At 45.7% G+C, this 23,272-nt stretch overlaps 1 protein-coding gene across 1 annotated transcript in view; it reads right to left on the bottom strand.

The window, feature by feature from the left end:
• The window catches only part of PIK3AP1 (phosphoinositide-3-kinase adaptor protein 1), a 116,728-nt gene that overhangs the window by 10,232 nt on the left and 83,224 nt on the right, over positions 1-23,272 (bottom strand). The window contains exons 9-15 of the mRNA XM_027062733.2: positions 21,088-21,183; positions 18,251-18,448; positions 15,879-15,944; positions 13,633-13,838; positions 9,855-9,927; positions 2,205-2,360; positions 142-212 (exon numbers count right to left, since the gene is read on the bottom strand). Of these exons, the coding sequence (XP_026918534.1) occupies positions 142-212; positions 2,205-2,360; positions 9,855-9,927; positions 13,633-13,838; positions 15,879-15,944; positions 18,251-18,448; positions 21,088-21,183 (866 nt within the window). The remainder of the gene's footprint in view (positions 1-141; positions 213-2,204; positions 2,361-9,854; positions 9,928-13,632; positions 13,839-15,878; positions 15,945-18,250; positions 18,449-21,087; positions 21,184-23,272) is intronic.

A 23,272-nucleotide genomic window follows, 5' to 3' on the forward strand; every position in this document is an offset into this window, starting at 1 on the left:
TACCTATTCCGGATAGTTCACATAAATGGAATCCTGTAATATGTGACCTGTGTGTCCGGCTTCTTTCACTTGGATTTCTATTTCCTGCAATGAAATGACCCGTAGGACAAGCCATATGGGAGTGGAGTCCCCAGCTCTCACCTCATTGTCCCCCTCCATCCCGCTGCTCACACTGAGGAGGCTCCGAGTGCTGGATCGGTTACTCGCGCTGCCTGAAGGGTACGAACAAAATTAGCTGGGCTGTGGATTCTCTCAGGCTAAAATAAAATGCAGAACTCTGGCACATACCTTAATTTTAATGGTAGAAGCAATACATAAGCCGTGAATATGGGATCTTCAAAATGCTACCATCTTACACCATTTTATTAGAGTTTATTTTTTTTCTTTCAGCATAAAATGAAATGGTTCACCTTTTTATTACCTATTTATTTATTTATTTATTTATTATTTATTTATTTTTCTGTATAGCTACCATTTACTGAGAGCTTATCACACGTTACATGCTTTAAAAACACAATTACAAAGGGGCGCCTGGGTGGCTCAGTCAGCTAAGTGTCCAACTTTGACTCGGGTCATGATCTCGCATCCGTGTGTTCAAGCCCCGTATCGGCCTTATGCTTTCCATTCTGTTTTCCGTTTTCACCTCAAGGTAAAACACACACGTAAAATCACTGAAATTAATCTGAACCCGAAATAAATGCTTTGCATTTGTCTTGTGACATTTCCCCTCCTCTCCACACCGGAATGCACTGCCCTCACCCTGAAACGATCTATACCACTTCTCTCCTCCACGACACATCCGAGAGACTGCCACCTGCCTCATGTTTCCTCAGCCACCTGTGATCACTGGGAAAATCTCTCCCATTTTTGAACTTGTCAGAATTCTCTAAAATGCCTCAAGAGGGTTTTGAATACACATTACCACCCCCATTATTTAAGAGAAGTTTTCTCCTCTGCCCTGTCTAGACTTTCCCTGTGGTCGGTCGTGAGACAGGCTTTGGGTCTGTTTCAACACGTAGTGGTGGCAGGAATGTTGACCCGAGAGAAGAGCAGGGCCTACTCCCACCTTTCCTTCACTGGCCAGGTGACCTTGCATAAAACCCTTTCCTTCTCTGGATCATAAATACCCCATCTATTAAGTCAGAAGGGAGACTAGTGCAGGGTTGTTGACCTAAGTCCATGGACGGGAAAAATTGTATGTCTATGTATGTACATATACACGTGCATTTTTCCGGGAAGCACATCCAGAGCACACGTCAGATTCTCAAACGGGTTTGTGATGCAGAAAAGATTAACCCCTGGGTTTAGATGACCTTCCTGGGGGCTCTCTGCCTGACATTTAAGGAGACACGAGTTCTAAAATTCAGCCAAGTCTCCTACTCTTTCATGGCTCTCCTAGCTGTTTTGATAACACTAAAATGTGTGAAAGAAGAGAAACTCCATCTATTCTGCTTGTGAAGCCGGTGTATCCGAAGTCAGCTAACACCGCCCTGGATACGGAAACAAAGCCCCCCACCTCCTGCGTGTACCTCAGCGGGTACTGTCTGTTGCAATCAGACTCTATCAAGCTCTCAAGCCAAAATGTCTTCCACATTTCCTAACCAGATTCTCAACTCATCTATAAAGCTGGAATTCTCAAATTTGAGTCCATCGTTTTCTAATGTTTCTGACTTCATGCTCTTTCCTTCCCCTTACCACGGTTGAGGAAGCAGAAAGAATAGTCTGGGCCCTGGATCCAGACTGCCTGAGCTCAAATCCTGACACCACGACTTATTAGCTATCTTACCTAGGGCAAGGCACTAAGACTCCAGTTTCCTTCTCAGTAAATACAGGTCGTAGTGCCTATCCCATAGAGTTACTGTGAGAATTAAATCTGAGAATCTATAGAAGAGGCTTAGCATACAGTAAACGATCAATAAATGTTAACTAGTGTTATTACTAGGTTTTTCTATTTGTAAAAGGAACAGTGTAATAAGGTAGTATGCAATCTGGCTTCAGGGGATATTAAAGGATCTTTGGCCCTCTAAGAAAAGGCAAACTTCACAGGCTAAATGTTCCCCATGTCTTACACCTCCAGACCCAAATCAGGCTCCAGCTGGGATCTGCTGGGCTCACAACAGAGACTGTTCTCAAAGCTCCAAGGCCCCAGCTGGAGTGCAGATGTGAAGACACTGCCCCCCCCCCACCCCCTACCCCTTGCTCACTTGCGGTGCTGGAGGTACTGTCTGTTTTCCAGTCTCCTCGCCGTAGCTCTGTCCTTGGGGGGAAGACGCTTTTCCTAGGGCCACTCTCATAGACTCCAAACTCCACTTTCCCCGGCAGGTGCTGTGAGTGCCGAATTGGGACCGTGATCTCCAAGTCTAGAATCAGAAGAAAGAGGGAAAATCTTCAAGGCACCAGACTACAGCCCACCAAACTGCTCAGGCTGCTCCCGCTCCACCTGCATCCCCGGCCTGAACCTGGCAGGGAGTGGAGGGAAGGGGAGGGAAGAGAGATGGGTAGGAGCAGGGAGGGGGATCTGCTCAACTCAGCACTGAAACTCCACAGACTCCTGTGTAGCCATCGGTGGATGACAGACGAGAGGGACAGAGGCACAAATGCTCCATGTCAGGCAGACACCCTGAGATCAGGGAAAGGTCTGGGGCTCTGCCACTCCCCTGCTCTGGGACTTGAGTCAGCCAGTCAACCTCTCTGCATTACTTCCCTTTCACACGGCAGACTCGCGAGTGCTGTTGATCCTAATAACTGGTTATCCTGTGCACCAAGTGGGGTTCCACAAGCTTCCCAACACCCATGGAATAAATACTATTATCTTCATTCCCAACAGAAACTATTACAGAGAAGTGAAGTAGCATGCCCCCGGCACATAGCTGGCAAGTGAGACAGCTGGGATTTGAACCCAGGCTCCGGAGTCCAGGCGCTTAACCACTACTCATACTGCCCCTGAATCCCTCAATAAATGATGGATGCTGGGTGCATGGTCTGTAACTGACAGTAGTGACCCAGACTGGTAATGAAAGGAGGTCCATCAGCCCCATGAAAGATTTTGTGACTTGCAAGGCTGATCAGTGGTTTTGGACACCACAGACTTAAGAAATGATGCCTTTGCCCTGTGCAGCATTAAACTGGCCTCTTTCCTGACTTAGCCCTGCCCAGTAGTTGGGTCTTTAGTCCTCCCTAGATTTCCATCCCCGGGGTTCCTAAGCAGAAAACAACCTCTGCTGACAAGCAGAACAAAATATCTGTGGGTGTCCATACCCACTTTCTCCCCAGGGAAGTGCGAACACCAGGTGAGCTCCTGACACAGGGCTCCCTTGATGCCTGGAACATTCCCAAGCCCAGGGGCAGGGCCTCTGGAAGAGGTGAAAGTTCCGTGTACTGTTGGGCCACGTGCTCTCATCTTAACAGCACCACTTCCTCCTCCGACTCTCCTCTTCTATGGGGTGGGTGTGGCGAGAAGTTCAGGGAGTCCAGGACCAGAGGTGGCTCCGCTTGCCAAAGCCAGAGTCCGCTGAGAAGGGCGAATGGGTAAACCACAACAGGAGGAAAGAAATTCAAGGGCAGGGTAGACCGAGTGTATGGTAAGCACACAGAAGGTGTTAAAGTTGGATTGGGTGGCTCAGTTGGCTAAGCATCTGACTCTTGGTTTCAGCTCAGGTCATGGTCTCACGGTTCATGGATTCGAGCCCTGCATCAGGCTCTGTTCTGACAGCATGGAGCCTGCTTGGGATTTTCTCTCCCTCTCCCTCTGCCCCTCGCTGGCTTCTCACTTTCTCTCTCTCTCAAAATAAATAAGCTTAAAGACAAAAAAAAAGGTTGGACTGTGGTTTACTAGATGCCACAAGTGCCTCACACTAGAGACTGGCTCCAAGGGCAGTGTTTGGTCCGAGTATTAAACCACCCTTCTGGGTCCCTGTGTAGCACAGACCTTTCTCACACCCTCAGGCTCTCCTAGTGACAACTGAGCAGTGCAAGCAGCTACCCGAGCCTGCAACTACTTGGGCAGAGACCAGCCGTACCTGCATGTGGGCGTGGGCCCACAGTTAGTCTCAGAGCCCAAACAGGTGTAATGCTTTTGTTTTCCCCCTCAGCTTTGACCTAGTTTTTTTTTTTTTTTTTTAAACAACACTCTTTTAAAGGGAGGTTCCTGTCTGCTTAACTCACTTCAGTGAGTCAATTTTCTACCCTCAACTGGTTCTATGAGGAAGGAAAATAAAATACACAGGAAAAAAAATTGGGAGTCAAAAGTTCAAAAAATCAAGTAGAGTGAGTCTACAAAGTCCTGATATTCTTGGAAGAAAGGAACAATGCTGGGAATAGTAATCATCATTAGATCGCACAGTACTTTTCCCAAAGCATGTCCACGTGGGCCATTATACCTCCTTTGAACTTCCTTCCTTCTTCATGAAGTTGATTAGTCAGGTAAAACCATGGATGAGAAAACTGAGGCATAGAGTGGTTAAAGTCTTGGATCACAAAGTGATTCAGTGACGAAGCGGGGATTGGGACCCAGGTTTCCTGGCACCCTGCCTGCTCCTCTCTGTCCTGCCCCAGACTAGCCCCAGACACACCCAGAACACAAATATTGACTGCCTTCTGTTAGGGTGTTCTACAAGTCACGGGCTACACCAGCTCCTCTGACTTCCTACACTATCAATGTTCTGAACCATCCCAGCAAGAACAAAACAACTCCCCGAAGCTGAAGAAAGACCAGTGAGTTATTATGAACAGAATCTTACTTTTTAATTACCCTTGGTGTTGTAACCCAAATTAAAGCAAAATAATCATCATTTCTCTTTTCTAAGGCAAGTGAGATTTCTAAATAAATAGAGTCAGCCCTTATGTTTAGAATGGGCTTCATTCGGCGCAGTCGGTTAAGCGTCCAACTTCAGCCAGGTCACAATCTTGCGGTCCGTGAGTTCAAGCCCCGCGTCAGACTCTGGGCTGATGGCTCAGAGCCTGGAGCCTGTTTCCGATTCTGTGTCGCCCTCTCTCTCTGCCCCTCCCCCGTTCATGCTCTGTCTCTCTCTGTCCCCCCCAAAAAAATAAATAAACGTTGAAAAAAAAATTTAGAATGGGCTTCATTCCTAGAAAAGGTCCTTTAAACAGAGATGCCATTTGTCAACCCTAATTTTCCTACAGATTGATGTTACTCTGTATCAGTGGGTTCCAAATGCTTTTTCTTTTTCTTTTCTTTTCTTTTCCTTTTTTTGGAAGCAGAGTTCTTTCCTCTGTTGAAAACAGAAGCTCAATGTGGAAAACAGATTTTTTTTTTTAAAGGAGCTGTTATGGTCAAAGAGTAGGTTGCCCCAAATACTGTCCCAATCTGAATCTACCTCCCCTGCTTTCCCCTACCCACCCTCCCCAAGTGCCAAACCTCTACTCCCACAAGCACACATACAGCAGCACTGAGGCTACTCAGTGTGAAATGGGTAATTACAGGTTAGTACGTCATTAAATATACAATTGAGTTTTATGGAGTTAAATAATATGCTATATTTAGTCAACCATAAAGATGCCCACTCTTTGGAAGATGCTCTAATGCCCTTGGGCCTCACTATGTAGCACAGGGCCCCACTCCCAGACTACCTGAGGCTTTCTCTGGTAACTGGTTTACAAGCACCCCTCCCCCAACAGGCCTCACCCAGACATGGGAGCTGGGGAAGAAATGGTCAGCTCTCTGGCCCCTCAGGAGGGATCACTCTTCCATAGTGTTCTCTACTGACCGCCAGAGTCTCCAGGGACATAAAGTTCCATCTCTACAGTGGTGACTGTACTTTGCTGGCCACTTTTCCTTCCCTCTCTCACTTCCCCACTCCCACTGTGTCCCTGGGATCATGTGCCACATCAGCTACTTGCTCTCAAATCTTTGTTGAGGAAGAAAAAAATTCTACAAATGGATTGTGGTAATGGTTGCATGATATTGTGGATGTATTTAATGCCACTCAGTTGTACATTCAGGTCCAATGATAAATTTTATGTTATGTGTATTTTACCACAATAAAAAACAAAAGTGGGGGTGTCTGGGTGGCTCAGTCAGTTAAGCATCTGACTCTTGATTTTGGCTCAGGTCATGATCTCACAGCTCATAAGTTCAAGCCCCGCATCAGGCTCTGTGCTGACAGGGCAGAACCTGCTTGGGATTCTCTGGCTCCCTCTCTCTCTGCCCCTCCCCAACTCGTGCTCGCTCTCTCTCTCTCTCAAAAAATAAATAAATAAACATTAGGAAAAATGTCCTGGGGCTGATGAGTAGAACTTTCTCTCTATGGTGGTCCCCAGGCATTCTTGTTTCATGTCAGATTATATATAATTTAATCTTTTGATAGTTATGACATTAAAGCTCCTAATGTAAAAAGTAAAAACACTGGGGTGCCTGGGTGGCTCAGTCAGTTAAGTGGCTGACTCTTCATTTCAGCTCACGATATGATCTTGTGGTTCATGAGTTTGAGCCCTGCAGTGCAGAGCCTGCTTGGGATTCTCTCTCTCTCCCTCTCTCTGCTCCTCCCCACTCATTCTCTCTCCCTCTCTCTGTCTCTCTCTCTCAAAATAAAAAAAAAAAAAAAGGAAAAGTACTTAACATCCCCCCCCCATAAAATTCCTAGTCAGAGGGCCTGCTTCCTGAAGAGTAGAGGGTAAGGGTAGGGAGGGCATTTAACCATGCTCCTTTGAAAAAATGTAGACATTGACCACGCCAGTGCAGAGCATAAACACTGGTGGGTATCACTTGTCCAGAGTCTGATTAGCTTTGGGTGAACTTTGGAAAACATTTCTAAACCCAGGATTTCAGCTCTGGATCCTGGATGGCAAGTCCCAGCCCAGCACATGCACCCTGGGTGGTCCTGCCCGAGAGTCACCAGCTGCTGTATGGGTGGTTTTTAAAGTGCTTCCATGTGCCAGGCACTGTGCTAGGTCCCAGCCAGAACTTAACTGGTTCAATCCTCACAGCAACCCTAATAGGGTAGGCACTTTTATTTGTGTCACTTTGCAGATGAGGACTGAGGCTCAGTTGGGTGACTTATCTTGTCTGTGGTTCCCAGCTAGTTAGGGGTGAGCAGTGGCTAGGAACTTGACCCCAACCCTGACGGCCTCAGGGCCGATGCCTGTACCCCTTTACTCCTCAACGTGTGTATGTCTTGCTTCAATATCTCCATTGATTGGATGGTAAAGTTGTCATGACACCCAGTGGGTTCAATTCTGGAGCCCAGCTGCCCAGCACTCATGACTCCAACACAGCGACACCCTGGCCTTCAAACACTTCATGTACCACCAAATCACAACTTTTTTGAGGCTGCCTATGTGTAAAAGCGTGAAATGTTTCATTTAATCAAGGCTTCTATCTTTGGGTTCATGTGCTCTAGTTTTAAAAAGCACCTCATCCCTTTTACCACCTAGAACCTATTGTCTGACCCTAAGATGACCATGCAGATCTTGAACCAGATTTTTTGCCTTCTCTCCTTTCCCCTCCCTTCAGCCAGGAGGGCAGACAAGCGTGAGCTTGGGTAGTGAAAGCATACATTTAAAATCTAGTCACCCAAGTAGATATCTGTCCTTCTGCCATGGTTATAACCTCTTTATGCCTCTTTTCCCAAACAGTCAAAATCATTAATATTCACTAAGCTAGTACCATATACAAAACACTGTGCTAGAGATTGTAGGGCAGGCTCTAGCTGGGAAAATCAGACCTACACAAATAAAAGACTAATTCATAAGCTACTAGATGGTGAAGATCAGGCCTTATGGGTCTCTGTATCTGGCAAAGAGCCTGGTGCTCAATTAAGTATTTGTAGAGTGAATGAATGATGTTACCAAAAATTTTCCTGAAATCGACCATTCCAACGGAGATTTCTTGAGCCCAATCAATGTACTGTCTTACATGCGGGGGATTCAGCAGAGCACAAAACATACAAACTTTTGCCCCCATGGAGCTTGCAATAGGAGGCAGTGGGAGGATGGGCCAGAAAATATGGAACAGAAACATAAGATAATTCCAGTGTGTGATGTGAAAAGAAGGTAAGCAAAGCTACTCTGGAGAGAACGCAGAGAAGGCCTCTCTGAGGAGGAGAATTTACAGCCAAACTCTGAAGGATGAAAGGACAAGTCAGTAAAGATGTGTGAAAAGTGGAGGGGGGACAAGTGCCAAGGCCCTGGGGAGGGCTGCTCTTGATTTGTTAGAGCAACAAAAGGGAGTCCTTTGGTACTAGAACTCGGGGTTGAGGGGGAAAGTGAAGGTGAGCTCAGAGGTCAGAGGTGAGACCATGTAGGGACTCTCAGAACACAGTGAGGAGTGTGATTTTACTCTGGGTAGGACAAGAGCCCCTGAGGGTTTTGAGCAAGTGACTGACACCATCTGATTTCTTATTTTTAAAAGGTGATTGGCTGCACTTTGGAGGATTAACTGTAGAGAAGTAAGACTGGACACAGGGAGACAATGGAAGAGGCTCTTGCATTCATCCAGGAAGAGATGATGTTGGCTTGCCTGCAGCTGTGGCATGGGAGATGGTCAGAAATGATCAGATCTAAAAGATGCATTTTGGAGGCAGAACCTCGGGGAATTGCTGATGGTTTGAATAAAGGAATGAAGTCATAGCAATCAGAGGCAGCAAAAGAGAAGTGCCAGATGAATGGGAGGGAGAGTGGTTCTATAAATGCTCAAATGAGGAAGGGGTACAATGGCCTTGAGTGGTCCAGGAAGGCCTCACTGAGCAGGGGCTGATGGGCTGGGTCTTGCAGTCCTGTAGTTTTCATGCAGGTGAGAAAGAACAGGCATGAGCAAGGGGCTTATGGCAGAAAGATGTCCTTTTTCAAGACTGGGGTGTTACCAGCTTGACCAAGGTCATGAGAAGTCAGGCTCTTGGTGGCAGCTGGAGACAGACTATGGACGTCATGCACAAGCTTAGTCCTTTATTTAATGGGGCTCTACTCAAGATTGCAGAGCCTCTGAAAGCCTTTTATTGTCAGCTCCACTTAATAAACCCTGGCCAAAATAAATCACAGAGACCCACCATGCCAGAGGCTTTCGGTGGGAATATGCAACGTAGGCAAATGCCTATCAATGCTCAAGGGTAGTGGTGCCGAGAAGCCTGGTCCTCAGTGTAAACACTGCAATGCGTGGCCTTGCTATTGGACTGCCACTACACATGGCAGGAGCCCTGCTATACCTGGAGTCCTGGCTTCTGAATCATTGTATGGTATAGACACCAATGACACAGTTCCCTGCTTCAGTGAAAAACAGATACTATGTGAATGAGATTTTCTCCTTTCTCTGCTCAAAAAACATGTCTTCCTGGGGCACCTGGGTGGCTCAGTCGTTTGAGCATCCAACTCTTGATTTCTGCTCAGGTCATGATCCCAGGGTCGTGGGATCAAGCCCCGTGTCAGGCTCAGCATGGAATGTGGAACCTACTTAGGATTCTCTCTGTCTCTGTCTCTTTCTCTGTCTCTCTCTCTCTGCCTCTCTTCCCCCCCTTTCTCCCTCTCTACCTTGAAAACTAACAAACAAAAGCAAAAACAAAAACAAAACAAAAAACATGTCTTCCTAAATGCTAAGGGGAGAGTCAGATGCTTGGGGAGAAAGTTTGATCATCCTCTTTGAGTGAGAGGATGAAGGGATGCAGAGGTCAGTCCATTCATTCATTTGCTAACAAGTCTTCTGTGCCAGGTACTAGGTATGCAGAATAAACAAGACAAAGTCATTGTCCCCAAGAACCTCACAGATCTGGGGGACCCAGATCTGTAAACAGGGTGACAGGCACCGGGCAAGCTCTCTGCCCATTCAGGCCACAGCAGAAAGGAGGGTCAGGAACAACAGATCACAGCAGTATCCCACAGTGCAGCACCCCCAAGGAGCTACATACCTGCCTGCTTTCCTGATTTTTGCTTCTCTCTCTGTCTTCGGGTGATGCTATCTCTTAGCCGTTTAAGATTTTCCTGGAAAAGATTTAGTTCATTTTAAAAGTAGATGCCAGAAATATACCCTCTGGACATTAGAGTTTCTTTCTGATTTTATGCTGTTTGCACGATGTATCACATTGCAAAAACATGCAAATGAGGTTGAATCCATTTGCAATCAGCCCCCAGAGAAGTTCAAGTACTCTTAGAAGTTGTGCCTGAGAAGAAGACATCTTTCCCACAACAACAAAGCGTCTCCCCTCCCCTCTGTTCCTAGCTCCTTCCCAGCCTTAGAACTCACTGCCCTCCTCCTTGTGTGTTCCTTTAGCCAAGCCAGTCTCTTACATGCTAACAAACACTCCGTGCACACTGCCTCTGACATTGTTTTCATACCATTCCTCTGACCGTGAGGGACAAGGATTCCTCTCCATGAATCTGTTCTAGGTCTGGGTCAAGGTTCACTTTCTCTGTTAAATCTCCCCCCAGTGCTCCAGTCCTTAGTGACCACAGGTGCCATCTGGCACTGAGCTATGCTGCCTTGCCCAGCGCATTTGTGTGTGCGTGTGGGTTTGAATATGTGTGTATGTTGTCTCTTCAGAGGTACTGTGCCCTCTCAAAGGGAAAGACACCAGGTTTACACCTTTCTGAAACTGTGAAGTCTGGTCTATTGCAGTCATTCAACAAATGTTGAATAGACACATGAGAGACAAATTTTGTTGCTATTTAATTTATTTTTAAAATTGTTTAAAGTTTATTTTTATTTATTCTTGAAAGAGAGATAGAGAGCAAGTAGGGGAGGGGCAGAGGGAGAGGGAGACAGAATCCCAAGCAGACTCTGTGCTGTCAGCCGTGAGATCATGACCTGAGATCATGAACTGTGAGACCATGACCTGAGCCAAAACCAAGAGTCAGATGCTTAACCAACTGAGCCACCCAGGCGCTCCTGTTGCTATTTTAGTCAATAACAACTACCTCAAAAGTGTGTGAACATTCTAGAGAAAGTGCTCCAGGGACTAACATCCAGACATCTGGAAGGGTCCCATGAAGGAGCTACAGGAGGCCGGACTGGGAGGGGTGTTTGGGTTGTGACCATAGGTGAGACTGAGCTGGGTCCAGGAAGCACCAGGGGAACACCGGAAGGTATGGGGTGGCTACAGCTTTAAGGTCTGACAGAGTGCGGGCAGAAGGAGTTGGCAGAAAAGAGACCCACCTGGAAACTAATGCTAGGTTAGATGACGGTGACAGAAGCTGGCATGGGGGGGAATGGAAAGAAAGGAGCAGATGCAAGAGGAAGAATGTCACAGAGCAAGACCAGGCATGACATGCAGCTCACTGGGTACAGGGAGTGAGGAAGAAGAGCCTAAGAGATGTCTGTCTAGCCTCACTGTCTGGAAGATAACAGTGCAGTGAACAGAAGCAGGGAGCCGGGGAAAGGAAGCAGCCTCAAGGTACAGTTTGTTGCCGGACACGAGGCAAGTCTTGGGCACCTCAGAGGGACACACCCAGCTGGTGGCTGGAAAGGTGGAATGAGAAAGGAGACACAGACTCAAGAGTCACCTGCACAGAGAAAAACATAACGGGAGCCTGGGCAGTGCCCACTCATGGGAGGAGAAGTGAAGGAGACACAGAGGTGGACAGTGACATGGAGGAAAAGGAAGATGGGGCAGCCCCAGGAATGGTCTTCATGCCCACCGGTCGCTGGACAGGGGATGCTCTAGAAGTACCAAGAGGCTCTCAGAGCATAGAGTAGTGTCAGCTCCCATGGATCCCATGGATTCTCTGCCATGTCAAATATGAACCCCAGTTGTCTGCCACACCCAAGAGTTCCGGGTAAGCTTATGCGACCAGGAGAAGCCTCTTGGATACAGACAGAGACAGACAGCTAACATTTGTTATACATTTATTGGGTGCCAGGCATGCCAAGTCCTTCACATGGTTTACATTGTCCAGTGTTCTCCCTTCACATGTGAGATGGGAAACGGACACACAGAGAGGCCAAGGTCATCCAGCCCCAAGCGACAGAATGAGGATGTGACTCAGACTGCCTGGCCCTAGGGTCCTGGCTGCTCTTAATACTGTGCTATGTGGACACGTGACCTGGCTGGGAGAAAGAAAACCATTGTTTGCCCAGGGCCAGGCTGTCCCAGCAGCCCTCTGGGGCTCCTGAATGCGGAGGACCCTGGGTTCCCATACTCAGCACTAAAGAGTGCCTTCCCAGCCATCAGATCCCCAGGAGGAGGGAGGCAGTCCACCAGAGTGGATGACCCTGTTTTAGGGAGCACTAACAAGGCAGAAAGTATAGTTAAGGGAGCACAGGCTTGGTGCGAGAAAGGGCTCATTTGAATCTGACTCTGCCTCTCTGCCCCTCTGAGCCTCAGCGTTCTGTAAAATGGGAACGGTGATACTTCTCTCGCATGCATGCTGTGAGTGCAGAAGAGGTCAGGTCCATCCAACACACTGCTGCACAGCTGGACAATTACTGCCTGATGGCTCATTTCCCCACTTGTCGCCACCGACTCCCCCTCTAAGAAGACATGACTCCCATCTCAGTGTTAGGTGGTGCTGCTCCCCACCCCACCCCCTCGCCCCGAACAGCAGGTGTGTCAGGTCCTCTGAGGACAGACGTTAGAACACACACCTTCTGGGGAGTACTGTGGGGAGGTGAAGAGAAAAAGCAACGACTCTGTTCTTACCTTTCCCTCCACTTACTAGGTGAGTGATCTGGACATGTCTCCTAACACCCTAGGCTCAACATCCTCTTTTTTTTTTTTTTAATTTATTTTTTTAAAATTTTATTTATTTATTTATTTATTTATTTACTTACTTACTTACTTACTTACTTACTTACTTATGAGAGAGAGAGTGTGAGTGGGGCACGGGCAGAGAGAAGGGGACAGAGGATCTGAAGCAGGCTCCATGCTTACAGCAGAGAGCAGCCTGATGTGGAGCTGTGAGATCATGACTGGACTCAAAGGCAAACATTTAACTGACTGGGCCACCAAGGCACCCCATCAACATCATCTTTTTAATATGAAGGAGTTGGACCAGGGATATGCTTCCTAAGGTCAAGTTTGAGTTCTCCGCATCGCTTTAAATTACATATGAAGTACATGTATGGAGTTATAGATTCTTAAATATATATATAAATAGCAAGAGTCTCCTCTGACAGCCCAGTCCTCCGATCACCGTCTCTGAGTGGCCACCCTTCGGATGGCCATGGGGTGGCCTTTCCTCACCTTTGCCTCTGCATTGGTACACATGCGTATAGAAATACAGTTTGTATGTGAGTGTGCTTTAACTTGCATGGTTTCATGTCTGAGACTTGTTTTGTTCTCTTAATCATATTTCTTGGAAACTGTCCAAGTTCTCTGAGTTCAAAAGTGTGATTGTTCTGTGGGGGTTTTGGCACTAGGAGTAGAAAGAGGGACTCAGAAAAGAAAAAAGCTGGAAAGCAAAAGTATAGGGCCATATGCAGAGGGAAGTGGCAGCTGAAAAATCAGGGTTTACAGTCATGTCTTTGTTCCTGATCTCTAGCCTCATGACAACCAGCAAAGCCATCCAGCTCTTGGCCAAGGAGCCGTGTGGTTACAGACTACAGGTGACAGATATACATACACATTGATCCACAATGACACTCAAAAACCCAGTATCAGGCCTGGCTCCAGGTGCTCAGTTATAGGACCCTACCCTCCACTTTGTCCAATGGAGAAACAGACATGAAACAGACCATACAGAGCCGATTACCTGCTGGAAGCGGAAGGACTCGGACCGCTTCTTCTGGTTGAGCTGCCACTCTTTGAAGTGGAGCACAGCCTCATCCACATTGACGATGCCCAGCTTCACCTGCTCCTGGAGGGTAATCAGCTGCCGCTGGCCTGGTGTTTTCATCCCAGCAAAAGGGTCATATATACTTGACTGGGGCCTGTCCCTCCACGGTCTGACGAGAGGCTCTGGAAAGGATGGCAAAACTCAGTGTGATGGCTCCCCAACTGGGGAGGGCAGGCAGAGGAGGGGGGTTAATGTGGCTGGTCACGGGCTCAAGAGGACGTGTCTCAAAAGAAAAATTACATGTGGAACTAAGAAGGGAGACATATGACATGGAATCAGAGAGAGGGAAGCAGCTAATAATTCCAAAGCCTGTTACACTAAAGTAGACAAGGCCACAACATCTTAGGAAAGCATTTTATGAATAGCATCCACTGGAATCAACAGAATCCCTCAAGCCTGAATTACTGAGAAGCCATTGACCAGCATTTCTCAACTTAAGACATCACTGATGTCTTAGACTGGATAGTTCATCTTCGTTGGGGATGGGGGGTTGCCTCATACACTGTAGGATGTTTAGCCTCATCCCTGACCACTATCCGCTAGATGCCAATAGCATCCCCTACCTCAGCTGGACAACCAAAAACATCCCAGATATTGCCAAGTATCCTCTGGGAGGACTGGAGAAATCACCTCCAGTCAAGAACCACTATATTAGACTAAAATCCCCTCCCAGAAAAGAATATACAGAAAATTCTAGGCAGGCTGCTTCTCCCAACACACTCCATCCCTCCCTATCCTCCCTGCCTCTGAGCACCATGGGCACAATGGCTGTGGACCCAGGTCATGAAATGCCCAAGAATACTGGAATGCCAATGGAACCACGATCTAGCTCCAATGTCACTAGGTATACATTAAGGACTGGGTCCCAACTAGCTCTCATTGGGTTGTTCCTGTGCCAACTTCTCCTCCACATTATGAATTTGTGGTTCTCTGCTCTGGAGATTCTAAGGAAATAAGAAGGCAACCCCTCTCTTTCTCCAGGCTGTGACTCCACTAAGTTCTGTGGAGAACAAGCTACTTGCAGAGGTGATGCAGTCACTGGAGGCTTGTGAGGACTTGAAATTTTACTGCTCATTTCATGGAGATCTATCTTAGATTCTAAATTTCTCCAACAGGACCCCATTTGAGCACCGTGACTTAGAGAGAAAGCAAGATGGACAAAGAGAGATGACTTCAAAGTTTATCTGTCATTCTTAACACCCATTCACTCATCTGTCTACACACACCCAAAATGCTTTCTTCCAGATTTGCCTTCTTCAAGGCTCTCTTTAATTCTGTTGGAAGAGGGATTTTGGGGGGAAAGCAAAACGCATAAGCCATCAAAGCCTCTCTCCTACTACCTAAATCCTTGGAATGCCTTCAAATGCTTAGATGGTGTCATGTCTCCTTTTCTTTTCAATTTTTTTAAAAAGTTTATTTATTTATTTTGAGAGAGCGAGAGACAGAGAGAAATCGGGGGGGGGGGGGCGGGCAGTGAGAGAGTGAGAATCCCAAGCAGGCTCCACACTGTTAGAGCAGAGCCTGATGCAGGGCTCAAACCCACGAACCCTGAGATCATGACGTGAGCTGAGATCAAGAGTCAGAAGCTTAACTGACTGAGCCAGCCAGGTGCCCCTCACATCTCCTTTTCAAAAGAATCATCAGTGGGATAATACTGAATGCCTCTCTTTAGCAGAAGAAAGTTAATCAAGAAAAAAGGAGTACTGATCTCCTCAAACTTCCTCAAAAGGAAGAAAAATGTTACCCAATGGCAAGCAAAACATCTCTTAAATGAAAGTATAGTTTTCTAATACAGATAGGGTAAGTAAATAACATGATCGGCCTGTGTCATTAGGTAAAGCCTGGGTGCCAGGCCACCCACTTTCATCCTGTTGGCAACAAACTCGGTATTTACACTGTACTTTTGTGTGCTGTCGCAGACACTTCCCCATGTGTTCATGTCCTCGGTATGATCAGTTTGTACACTCTTCTTGGGTACCCCAATTTCTCTCTTCTCCTCTCCCACTCCCATTGGTACAGCACCACCTAAGGTATCCTCTAGACTTCTCTCTGTCTCAATGCTAAGGAGCTGTTACACCTGAAATTCAATGAAACATGCATGAACACATCTACCTCCCGGAAGTCCGGGTCATACAAAAGGAAGCTGTGGACGTGTGGCTTACCTTTCCTGATGCTCTCTGAGGAAATGTAGAAATTCCCAGGCCGCTCTTGACTTTTTTCTGCAAAAACTATGAGATAAAGAATATTCTAGGTAAAAGTCAAATCAGATCTCTTTCTAAGGGGCTTTACAATATTTTATTTATTTACCAGGAAAATTACCAAAATCTTGTACAAAAATTAAGGGATGGATCCCACCTTGGACCACTGTCTGCAGTTCTGTAAATCAAAACTCCAGGAGGCAAATTAAGGAGCTAAAGCTAGAGGGATTATGAAATGAAGACAGCCCAAACAGACAAGGGTCTCAAAAGCAGAAAGACAAAGCCAATCAGAGGACACGGTCAGCACTTACAAGATCATTAAAGAAAAGGGTAATGTGAACAAGGATGTGAGCTGGATCCCAGAATACCTGAAGCTAGCCGTGGAACACCTTGAAACTTGAGAGTAAAAAGAAGTGCCACTTAGCATGCCAACAAGTGCCATAAGACAGAACTCAGAGTGGAACAGATACAGTGTGTGCACAGCTCCAAAGGGACTTAGATGAAGTCACTCATAAGCAACAGACCCCCACCAATAGTGCATCCATGTATACATGTATTATTATGATACCCATTTTACAGATGAGGAAACTAAAGCTAAAGAGAGTGAAATGACTGACCTAATGTCCTAGGCTATACGGTTGGAAAATGCAAGAGCTTGGACATGAACCCAGGGATTCTGGCCTCCAAACCACGGTCCTTTTTGTCATCTCCTGCCTCTCCCTTTCCTTTGCTCTCCCAGTTTCCTAGCAAGTCCTTCAGTGATCTTTAGGAACCACCTGTGCCCCTGTCCTAGCTCCCCAAAATGAGCCATGCCACTGACACTCTCTCCTCCCCTCCTGCCATTTAGGAATTATCAATATTTGCATGCTTCTTCATTTGGGTTCCCTTAGAAACAGACCTGGAGACAAGGACCCAGATGCAAGGAGTCAATGTGGGGGGTGAAGGAGGTGAGACAAGGAAGTGGATAAAGCAGAACATGGTGGGTGTCCAGTAAGTTACCAGGGTGGGCAAGCTGGAGAGCTCTGGAAAGCAATGTAGAACACGCACCTCAGAGTTCTCCCAGCAGAAGGGCAAGCACGCTGGGGTACTCACTCAGCCATCAACCCATCTGTCACTGGATGAGGGCTCAGGAGTGTTCACCCCCTAGCTCTTCCAATCTGAGTTGCAAAATGGCAGGGGAGACTCTGGCTGCCAGAGAAAGTGGTGAGACTAAGAGACACAGGTCCTGACAGGCAGGGTCCAGCCAGTGGGCACAGAAATGTAAAGAGCTAGGGGGATGTGGCCAGGGCACCAATAGTGTCTGTGACGCAGGCCGAAGGACATGTTACCCAGGGGAATGGCAAAGCACGTAGAGCACTTGGCCAAACATGATGTCCCTCAACTGCATTTCTACCCGGCTTAGGGTTGCCAGGCTTAACAAATCAAAACCAAAAAGAGAGTGCAATTTTGGGACTTACACTAAGAAATTGTTTGCTTTCTGTCTGAAGTTCATGCTTAACTGGGCATCCTATACCTGGGCTCTGGTTGAGGGCTACCTTCTCCAATTTGTGATCTCCTTTTGCCACACGTTTTACAACTTTCTTATACTATTAAAAATGGAATGGATGTCAGGCACACAGATCTGGCAATTCTTAGCTCTTACAGTATTTGTAATCATATCAATACAATGGGGTTCTGAAAGAGGCTGAAACTGATAATGCATCAGCATCTAACTGATGTCCTAGGGATCACTATGAAGATAGTGGTCACCAGTTTGTATTAGTGTAGGCAGGTAGATAGCCTGGCCTAGTGGCTGAAAGCCAGGATTGTGGAGTTGGATTCCTTGAGTTCAAATCCTGGCTCTGCTATGTGGTAATAGAGTGACCTCTGTAAGTCTCCTTTTCCTCATCTGTACAATGGGGATGATAACAGCCCTTACCTAACAGATTACTGTAAAGATTAAATGACACGTTCCATATGGAGTACTGTTGGTAGATTTCAATAAATGTTAGCTATTAAATAATAACAATAACAATAATAATAATCATAATAATAATAATAGTTTCAGGAGATAAAAATGTACCAGGGTTCTGGCCATTTGGAGAGGGAAATCTTGTTTACCTCCGTCTTCGTACTGCATATGAATGCTTCCAGGAATGCTAGAACTGAATCTGATCTTTGTCCATGGTCCAGCTCCAAAATATGCCCTGAGCTCTAACCCCATCTCCTGGCACTGGTTAGATACCACTCAAAAGCAGACAGTCTCTGAGCAATGGTTTAGAAGTTAGGAGGAACCAGGGAATTCCTGCTGAGAAGCCCTGAAGACCCTGCTGAGCACCATTCCCTGCCATACTTGCCTTTAGAAATGTACGGTTCATTGTCAGGCAGGTAGTGAGTGCCAGGAGCACTGGCCTCCGGCCTGGGCACTGGGACGGGGGGCCTGTTGGCCAGGTCCACGGAAAAGGCCTCATCGTTATCCACTGTGTGATAAACATCTTCTGCCTCATCACCGGGGTGCAGGTCCCTCTCCGGACTGCCCATCCCCATGCTGTTACCTAGAAACACAGAGAAAGGTGTCTGAAAGCAGTGGCCAAATGAACTGGATGACCAATGGTCGTAAGAGCAGAGAGAGGGACCATAGCTTATTTGTACAATACTGCCCTTTGGCAAAGATCTTTCCTCTACAGTATCTGTTTTATGATCTGCTAAGGGATCACTGCAGGCGAAGCAACTGAGAAACACTGATGTCACCTTCATTTGCCACCCATCATGGTAGCAAAAGGGAGTGAGGACTAGGCTCTATCAGCTTAATTTTATTGCTAGGATTCAGTTATTCATCCCATTAGAACTAGGGAAAAAGGAACATAGCCCCCAAAGCCAAAGGACCCTTGGAACCACCCCCTGGTGCTGGGGAAGCAGTGTGAGGGTGGCCCCAGCATCCTCATCCCCAGCATCCAAGTGACTACAGCAAATCCTTCCCGTGGACTTCCTCTGTGCCACGGACTGTTCCAAGAATATTACCCACGTTATCTCCTTTGATTATGTAACGACACTGTGCAATAACTGCAATCATTATTCTCATTTTGCAAATGAAGAAACTGGGTCCTTGGGCATTTAAATAACTTGCCCAAAGTTACTTAGAGCCAGACTGGCATCCAGGAAAGCTGGCTCCAGAACTTTTGCTCTTAACCTCCATGCTCTACTGCTTTTTTACAACCTTTGCCCCCACTCTGCTCTCCATCGACCAGAAAGATAGAGGACAGAAGCTTGCCTCACCCTCTCTGTCCCTGGAGACCCAGAGCCACCATGTTTTCACTGCCCCCTTCCTGGTGACAGGGTGCAATGTTCTTTGCTGGAACCCAAGTACAGCGTCCCCTTGGCTTCAAGGATCTCAGCAGACCTTTGTATGCGATCTGCCCCTCATATACGTGAGCTGTGGTGACCTCAGCCATGTTATACAACCTCTCTGAGCTTGATTTCCTTCTGAGACCTGCTCACAGGAGTACTGTGAGGAAAAGCACCCAGCTCAGTGCCTACACATAGTAGGTGTTCTTTCACTTCCTTCTTTTCCCTAGCACCATTCAGTCAACAAATCTTTATTAAAGTCCTGTCTGAGATACAGGAATGACTAAAGCTTGGGCCTTCTTCCTGCAGAATTTCCAGTCCAGTGACTTAATGGAAAATTTTTAGTTGCATCTTTTCTGAGCTGCAGAGAGACTACTCTTGGCTTCCCTGTGTCCTGGATCCAGAGAACTAACTGACCAGAGAGTCCCAGCTCATCCAGGGGCTCAGAGTCCCAAGGCTCTGCCCTTGAGAAACTTCCCAGTTAGTGGAGAAGCTCCCATCTGTTCATCTTTAAACACAAGGGCATGACAAAATTCTGGAGAGGCTCGTATGATGTTAACAAAATGAGGTGTCCTGAGAGAGCTGCTGGCTACCCTACCAGTGACAGTGATTCCCACAGTGCCTGCCCCCGTGTGAGTACACACACAAGCACGCAATCCTGCTTTTATAGTGTGAAAGCAGCTAGAGACAATACTAAATGAATGGGTGCAAAGTGTTCGGATAAAACTTTATTTACAAAAACAGGCAGCTAGACAGGCTATGGTTTATCTACCACTACACAGAACTTTCCTTTCTTCTTCACTGTCAAAATTACTTCTCCCATCCTGAATCCCATCCCTCTTAGCATTCTGCTTCCTATGCCGACTTCATCAGCAGACCTCCCCGCCCATTAATTATAAATGATTGGACAGAGTGAAGGAATTAACCACATAATTTAACACCCTCCATCTCTGACCTTCAATAATAATAATAATGACAACAACAACAACAATCATCATAAACTTTTATCACTTGCTCTGTGCCCAGCCCTGCTCTGACGCCCACTGCACAATAACTCATTCAATTCTCCCAACATTCACCTGAGGAAGCGGAGACCAGAGGAGTTGAGAGCTTGTCCAGCTAAGTGAAGGAGGAACGAAATACAGATCATAGTTTATGATCTTAACCATGATGCAACACAGGCTCAACTTAACGATGTTTGTGTGGGGCACCTGTGTGGCTCAGTCGGTTAAATGTTCAACTTTTGGCTCTGGTCATGATCTCACAGTTCGTGAGTTCGAGCCCCACATCAGGCTCTGTGCTGACAGCGGGAAGCCTGGAGCCTGCTTTGAGTTCTGTGTCTCCCTCTCTCTCTGCCCCTCCCCCACCCCTGCTTACACTCTTTCTCTCTCTCTCAAAAATAAATAAACATTAAAAAACAAAGCAAAACAATGTTTGTGTATATTCCTCCATGTTCTCCTCCTTCACCAGAAAGTCATCTCTTGAGAGCACTGGTCACATCTTATTTTTCTCCTTGTCCCCCAGCCCAACATCCAGAGTAGCACTTTGCTCATAGTCAGTAGTCAATAAACTTTGGTTAAATAAAAATAAACATATGCATTTAAAAACAGGTCTTGTTGAAGGCAGCTTGTTTAACCTGAATGAGTGACTCCAGCGGTGGGAACTTCTGGCCTACCTGTAACAGGCTGATGGGGGAGCTCACGGCGACGGAGTGCCTTTAATCATGCCATACACCAAGTATATGGCAGCCCATTTCTTTAATGGATCAACCATCATATGGAACCAGGGAACATCTTACATTTATTTTTCTTTCCCTCTTTTTGCTTCCCTGCTCACAGCTACAAATTACCTTCTAAAAACTTGCGGATCATAGAGTCCTTAGTAGCCCGAGGGAAACCATCTCCAGGGATTGGATTAGATGTACTGGCCTGAAGCATTTCAACATCTAGAAGAAAAGGAGACTAAGAGTTTATTTGTTGTTCTTCCACACAGGCAAGGAGACTTTACAGATGGATGTACAAGGTTTGAGGAATCAAGAGATCTTGAACCAAGAGAATCAAGAATTCATTAATCCATCTACCTTCCCACCCATGCATCCATGCTTCCATGGATTCAGGCATCCATCCACTCATCCAACTATCTATCTACTTAATAAGGACCCCCTGTGGAGTACCTGGGTGGCTCAGTCAGTTAAGCTTAAGCAGGTTAAGGGTCCGGCTCTTGATTTCAGCTCAGCAGGCAGCACAGAGCCTACTTGGGATTCTCTCTCTCCCTCTCTTTGCCCCTCCCCTGCTCACACACATGCTCACTCATATACTCTCTCTCTCTCAAATATAAATAAATAAACATAAAAAAAATAAGGACCCCCCCTGTACGTGTGAGGTATGATAGAGGGCAACACTCACAACTCTCAGGCCCTTTCCTGGACCACAGGACTCAAAAGGTATAGATATTATGCTTATTTGCATTTGAAATAATGGGTTTAATTTTTATTTTTTTTTAATGTATATTTACTTTTGAGAGAGAGAAAGAGAGAGAGAGAGACAGAGGTCAAGCGACAGAGGGGCAGAGAGAGAGAGGAAGACATAAAATCCAAAGCAGGCTCTAGGCTCTGAGCTGTCAGCACAGAGCCCTTTGTGGGGCTCAAACCCACAAACCATGAGATCATGACCTGAGCGGAAGTTGGACGCTTAACCGACTGAGCCATCCAGGCACTCCAGGCTTAATTTTTAAATGTATAACCATAGCATTGTTTATGACAGCCAAAAAACAACTAGAAGCAAAAACAATAAAGAATAGATAAAACTGTGGTTTACTCAAACAATGGAACAGTATGTAACAGTTACAAAGAACATATTGGAGCCAGTTTTATCAATATAGTGCCACCTCAACAACATAATAGGACCAATTCAACAACTTAACAACAAGAACCCTAGTTCTAGGTTACTAATGGAATTATTTATAAGGAAGAAGCATATTGACTTTTGTTTTTCACTTTTAAACATAAAGACCCATAAAGACCAAAACTATGTGTGAAAACCATTCAGTTACCACAGCAGCTTCTAGTCTAACTCAAGTAAGCAACATATTACTTTACGACTCTGAAGTATGCTTTTGGGAGCAAAATTTCAGCCTTGTATTAAAAATAGAGCTTTGATATTATCAAGAGATTTCACTTAGTAATTCTTATCATACAATTATTGAGTACTTATTTGCTTAGGCAAAATACATAGTTTGAAGTTGAATAGTATACTTTGAGAAAAAGTGGTTTGAATTTAATCAATATACACACATATGCCATTTCCTTACTACTGTAATCTTTGGGGATCAGCTGAATACATCCTGGTGAATTTGTATGAAGACTTCTATGCAACTAGAATATTCACTGAAAAAAGGTTATGGTCATGAAGTAATGATAAAGATGATAAACTTCATATGACATTACCCTAGTTTTGAAACAAAATATTTGTATATACATAGAAAAAAAGACTGGAAAGAAATACATGAAAATGCATATAGTGGCTATTTCTAAAGTAGTACAGATTATGAACATTTTATTTTCTATCTTATACTTTTCTTTGTCTTCCAAATTATCCCACAGTGACTTGTATGGCTTTCATGAAGGAGAAAAATCTTATTAACACGTTTTTTTTCAAAAGATCTAGGTAGATATGATCAACTATGTACAATTAGATTTTCAAAGCAAAAATAATTTCAGGTTATTAAAAAATAAATTGTGGCTCACCTGTCAATTCCCAGATTACTTGATTTTTTTAAATACAAAAAATGACTGATTTCAAACTTTCCAGGGACCAGATATTACATTATTACATAGCACAGCTCTTACTGGACCTTGTTTCAAACTTCAATAATCCTTTGACAACCAAAATATAAGTTTTGTGACCATAAACAAAAAAAAATTACATTGAATGAAAAAGTTGCAGACTTTTCAGTATTTTCGGTATTTTTGGTGGCATATTGTGTATATAACGTTTTAAGGCCTATAAAACAACATCACATGCTGGGAAGTATAA

This window comes from Acinonyx jubatus, chromosome D2 (genome assembly GCF_027475565.1).
Source record: "Acinonyx jubatus isolate Ajub_Pintada_27869175 chromosome D2, VMU_Ajub_asm_v1.0, whole genome shotgun sequence".
NCBI classification, from domain to species: Eukaryota; Metazoa; Chordata; class Mammalia; order Carnivora; family Felidae; genus Acinonyx; species Acinonyx jubatus.